At 40.5% G+C, this 6,000-nt stretch overlaps 1 protein-coding gene across 1 annotated transcript in view; it reads left to right on the top strand.

The window, feature by feature from the left end:
• Nucleotides 1-1,183: 1,183 nt before the first annotated feature.
• The window catches only part of LOC132871196 (phospholipid scramblase 3), a 33,347-nt gene continuing 28,530 nt past the window's right edge, over nt 1,184-6,000 (top strand). Inside the window, exons 1-2 of the mRNA XM_060905302.1 lie at nt 1,184-1,481; nt 2,257-2,328. Of these exons, the coding sequence (XP_060761285.1) occupies nt 1,184-1,481; nt 2,257-2,328 (370 nt within the window). The remainder of the gene's footprint in view (nt 1,482-2,256; nt 2,329-6,000) is intronic.

The raw sequence follows: 6,000 nt of genomic DNA, 5'->3' as shown, positions 1-6,000 counted from the left end.
ATGCATTTAGGTTAACTGGCTACTCTAAATTGCCCATAAGTGAGAGTGTCTGTGAATGGTTGTGTGAGAACTGTTCTATGTCCTTGACATCCACCCTGGGTAGCTCTCCTGAGCTAGCTAACAAATCTACAGTAACCAGTCAACTACAGCTGACATACAAGAAGAAGAAGGGCACTAGTGCCGCTTTTCCACTACAAATGCGGCTGAGTCGGGCTGAGCCGTGCCGTGCTGAGTTGGGCTGAGTCGAGCTGAGCGGGGCTATTGGAGTTGCATTTCGACTACAAACGTGCTGAACCGTGCTGGCTGGAAGTGGGTGGACACATTGGGTGGAGTTAGCGAAAGTGGGTGGACGTCACGTGATGTCGTTAAGCGGAGCAAACAGTGACATCAGTGATCTTTTAAGCGGTAGTCTCACGACCCGGATAGTAAACAATAAACATGGAGGACATGGAGTCGTTAGTGTTGCTGGTCTTGGTGCTGTGGCTTGTTGTCACCGACAACGCCAACAGATACTGGCAAGAGCGTATAGATGAGGCGAGGCGCATAAGGCTTCAGAAATTCTCGTAATTCGTAATTCTTCTTCTTCCGGGTTTACGGTGTTTACAGATCCCAGCGTGCTCGCGGGGCGTGTGTGGGCATGTGAGGACACTCCTCCTCACCAATCAGTGCACAGGGGAGTGTCTCCTCACACCCCCAGCCTCACTCGGCTCGGTTTGGCTCGCTTCAGCCCCACTCCAAAACCGTGCGAGTTTTGGGTGCTAAGCAGGGCTGAAGCGAGCTGAGTCGTGCTGTTCTGAGGTAGTCGAAACGCGAGCCATGTCGGGCTGAAGTGAGCTGAAAAAGGGTAGTGGAAAAGGGCCATTAGTTTATGTCATGCACACTTCGCAAACTCTACAAGTTTCTAGGGGTTAAATCAATCTGCACAAGCACTTATCACCCACAGACAGACTATGTGTACATATTATGAAATAAATATCTCAGAATGGTGTCAAAAATAATAAATGGCATGTAAAGGGATTCATACTTTTAACAAAGGCTAATAAACTACTCTAACTTGTTTGAATTAGGCATTAAAATGCTTGGTGAATCATTGAACCATTTATATTAATTACTTATAGTAAAATATTCATAAAGGAACATGACCACCAAAGCCTAATAGTTACTATTCTCTCTCTCTCAGGTTATGTCCACTATAGCAGCCCAGCCTTTACCCTATGGTCTGGAAAGAGAAAAACACATTGAGATGCTTTTCAGAGCTTTCCAGAGGTGGAAGTACTCCACAAGCCCTCAGAACCTCACTACCACGCTAGCTCCAACACAAGGTCCCCAGCATAGGGATCTATCACCCACATTCCAGGCTGCAGACCCGGAGACAAACAGGCATAAAGGAGTGCAGTGGGTCACAGAGGCATTACCGGCAGGTCTAGCTGCTCTAAGAACAATCAGCCAACTACACATAACTGCTATGCCTGAGCTTCAGGGTATGACATGTGGGCCAAACCTGAAAATGTTTTGTTCATCTCACTCACACAGTTATTACTTTTGTTTGTACTGGCAATGATTTTTTTTTGTCCTTTTCCCCCAAAATACACTATATGGTCAAAAGTTTGCAGACACATGGCCATTACACCAATGTACTAGTACATCTCAAAATATTGGAATGAAAAAGTTTTTTTTGTAATTTAATTCCAAAAGTTAAACTTTTCATATATTCTATATTCATTAGATGTAAAGTGAAATATTTCAAGCCTTTGTTTGTTTTAATGTTGATGATTATGGCTTATAGCTCATGAAAATCAGAAATCCAAGATCTCAAAATATTAGAATATTTCATTTTGAGTTTGAGTAAAACAGTATAACTACTGTATATCTCTTGGTCTCATTCAGTACTCACAATCATAGGGAACTGGAACTGTTTTCTAAGTTGTGGTATTATAGAAATTTAATTAACAGCTTCTGAATAGAGTATTCTATTTCTCAGTATGTCTTCACCCCAAGCAATATTTTCCAAACAACTTAAAATAGATTGGACAATGTATTATAAATAAGTTTCAACTGGGTAAAAAATTTGAACTCTGTTTCTGACAATTAATGAAATAAAAAGTTGATAGTGGATTTACATTTCAGATTTGTGGACTGTAATAAACAAACAAAAAAGGAATAGAACTGGGGAAGGAAAATAATGTTTAATTTGAAGGATGCATTCATATCCCTGGATGCATAAATTTTTACTCAAACCTTCACTTTGTGTCACAGGTCCCCAGTGCATTTCCCGCAGGACATACAGTGTTGCTGCAGAAACGAAACAGCTGTTTCTGGCTGTGGAAGGTTAAACAATTACATTTCCCATTTACTTTTTACATTTATGATATTTAAAAACAACTAAATTATGGTTAGGAGTAGTAGTGAATGTTATGCAGTGCATTGAAGTCTCTTGCTGTCGCATGTCCTAGGATACAGAAATAACAGGGAATTTTTGTTTCTTTCTGCTTGGCTGAGGTGGAATGGTTGGTGCCCCAATAAATATAATACCCATACATACATACATAAATTATATATATATATATATATATATATATATATATATATATATATATATATATACACACACACACACACACACACACATTATATACGTGTATATATATATATATATATATATATATATATATATATATATATATATATAATATATATACACACACACACACACACACACACACACACAGTGGGGCAAAAAAGTATTTAGTCAGCCACCAATTGTGCAAGTTCTCCCACTTAAAAAGATGAGAGAGGCCTGTAATTTTCATCATAGGTACACTTCAACTATGAGAGACAGAATGGAGGGAAAGAATCCAGGAAATCACATTGTAGGATTTTTAATGAATTAATTGGTAAATTCCTCAGTAAAATAAGTATTTGGTCACCTACAAACAAGCAAGATTTCTGGCTCTCACAGACCTGTAACAACTTCTTTAAGAGGTTCCTCTGTTCTTCACTCATTACCTGTATTAATGGCACCTGTTTGAACTCATTATCAGTATAAAAGACACCTGTCCACAACCTCAAACAGTCACACTCCAAACTCCACTATGGCCAAGACCAAAGAGCAGTCAAAGGACACCAGAAACAAAATTGTAGACCTGCACCAGGCTGGGAAGACTGAATCTGCAATAGGTAAGCAGCTTGGTGTGAAGAAATCAACTGTGGGAGCAATTATTAGAAAATGGAAGACATACAAGACCACTGATAATCTCCCTCAATCTGGGGCTTCACACAAGATCTCACCCCGTGGGGTCAAAATGATCACAAGAACGTTGAGCAAAAATCCCAGAACCACATGGGGGGACCTAGTGAATGACCTGCAGAGAGCTGGGACCAAAGTAACAAAGGCTACCATCAGTAACACACTACGCCGCCAGGGACTCAAATCCTGCAGTGCCAGACATGTCCCCCTGCTTAAGCCAGTACATGTCCAGGCCCGTCTGAAGTTTGCTAGAGAGCATTTGGATGATCCAGAAGAGGACTGGGAGAATGTCATATGGTCAGATGAAACCAAAATAGAACTTTTTGATAAAAACTCAACTTGTCGTGTTTGGAGGAGAAAGAATGCTGAGTTGCATCCAAAGAACACCATACCTACTGTGAAGCATGGGGGTGGAAACATCATGCTTTGGGGCTGTTTTTCTGCAAAGGGACCAGGACGACTGATCCGTGTAAAGGAAAGAATGAATGGGGCCATGTATCATGAGATTTTGAGTGAAAACCGCCTTCCATCAGCAAGGGCATTGAGGATGAAACGTGGCTGGGTCTTTCAGCATGACGGTGATCCCAAACACACCGCCCGGGCAATGAAGGAGTGGCTTCGTAAGAAGCATTTCAAGGTCCTGGAGTGGCCTAGCCAGTCTCCAGATCTCAACCCCATAGAAAATCTTTGGAGGGAGTTGAAAGTCCGTTTTGCCCAGCGACAGCCCCAAAACATCACTGCTCTGGAGGAGATCTGCATGGAAGAATGGGCCAAAATACCAGCAACAGTGTGTGAAAACCTTGTGAAGACTTACAGAAAATGTTTGACCTCTGTCATTGCCAACAAAGGGTATATAACAAAGTATTGAGATGAACTTTTGTTATTGACCAAATACTTATTTTCCATCATAATTTGCAAATAAATTATTTAAAAATCAGACAGACAATGTGATTTTCTGGATTTTTTTTTCTCATTTTGTCTCTCATAGTTGAGGTATACCTATGATGAAAATTACAGGCCTGTCTCATCTTTTTAAGTGAGAGAACTTGCACAGTTGGTGACTGACTAAATACTTTTTTGCCCCACTGTGTGTGTGTGTGTGTGTGTGTGTGTGTACACACACACAGAGTGCTCAGTGTAAATGAGTGCACCCCCTTTGAAAAGTTACATTTTAAACAATATCTCAATGAACACAATTTCCAAAATGTTGAAAAGACAAAGTTTAATATAACATCTGTTTAACGTACAACGTGAAAGTAAGGTTAATAATATAAACTTAGATTACACATTTTTCAGTTTTACTCAAATTAGGGTGGTGCAAAAATGAGTACACCCCACAACAAAAACTACTACATCTAGTACTTTGTATGGCCTTCATGATTTTTAATGACAGCACCAAGTCTTCTAGGCATGGAATGAACAAGTTGGCGACATTTTGCAACATCAATCATTTTCCATTTTTCAACAATGACCTCTTTTAGTGACTGGATGCTGGATGGACAGTGATGCTCAACTTGTCTCTTCAGAATTCCCCAAAGGTGTTCGATTGGGTTCAGATCAGGAGACATACTTGGCCACTGAATCACTTTCACCCTGTTCTTCTTCAGAAATCCAACAGTGGCCTTAGATGTGTGTTTAGGGTTATTGTCATGTTGGAAAAGTGCACGATGACCAAGGGCATGGAGTGATGGTAGCATCTTCTCTTTCAGTGTAGAGCAATATAACTGTGAATTCATGATGTCATCAATGAAATGCAGCTCCCCGACACCAGCAGCACTCATGCAGCCCCACATAAGGACACTGCCACCACCATGTTTCACTGTAGGCACCATGCATTTTTCTTTGTATTCCTCACCTTTGTGACGCCATACAGTTTTGAAGCCATCAGTTCCAAAAACATTTATCTTGGTCTCATCACTCCAGAGTATAGAGTCCCAGTAGTCTTCATCTTTGTCAGCATGGGCCCTGGCAAACTCCAGGCGGGATTTTTTGTGCCTGGGCTTTAGGAAAGGCTTCTTTCGTGGACGGCATCCATACATGCCATTCCTCTGCAGTGTATGCTGTATTGTGTCACAGGAAATAGTCACCCCGGTTTGGCTTTCTACTTCTTTAGATAACTGCAGTGAACTTGCATGCCGATTTTCTTCAGCCCTTCTCATCAGAAGACGCTCCTGTCGAGGTGTTAACTTCTGTGGACGACCTGGACGTCTCTGTGAGATGGTTGCAGTTCCATCTTTCTTAAATTTTTGTACCACTTTTGCTACAGTATTCTGACTGATAAGTAAAGCTTTGCTGATCTTCTTGTAGCCTTCACCTTTGTGGTGTAAATAAATTATTTTCTTTGGGGAATTATGAAGAGACAAGTTGAGCATCACTCTCCATCCAGCCACTAAAAGAGGTCATTGTTGAAGAATGGAAAAAGATTGATGTTGCAAAATGTCGCCAACTTGTTCATTCCATGCCTAGAAGACTTGGTGCTGTCAGTAAAAATCATGGAGGCCATACAAAGTACTAGATGTAGTAGTTTTGTTGTGGGGTGTACTCATTTTTGCACCACCCTAATTTGAGTAAAACTGAAAAATGTGTAATCTAAGTTTATATCATTAACCTTACTTTCACGGTATAAGTAAAACAGATGTTATATTGAACTTTGTCTTTTCAACATTTTGGAAATTGTGTTCATTGAGATATTGTTTAAAATGTAACTTTTCAAAGGGGGTGTACTCATTTACGCTGAGCACTGTATATATGGG

Source organism: Neoarius graeffei, chromosome 23, assembly GCF_027579695.1.
Source record: "Neoarius graeffei isolate fNeoGra1 chromosome 23, fNeoGra1.pri, whole genome shotgun sequence".
In the NCBI taxonomy this organism is placed as follows: Eukaryota; Metazoa; Chordata; class Actinopteri; order Siluriformes; family Ariidae; genus Neoarius; species Neoarius graeffei.
This window is presented reverse-complemented; position numbering and strand designations above follow the sequence as displayed.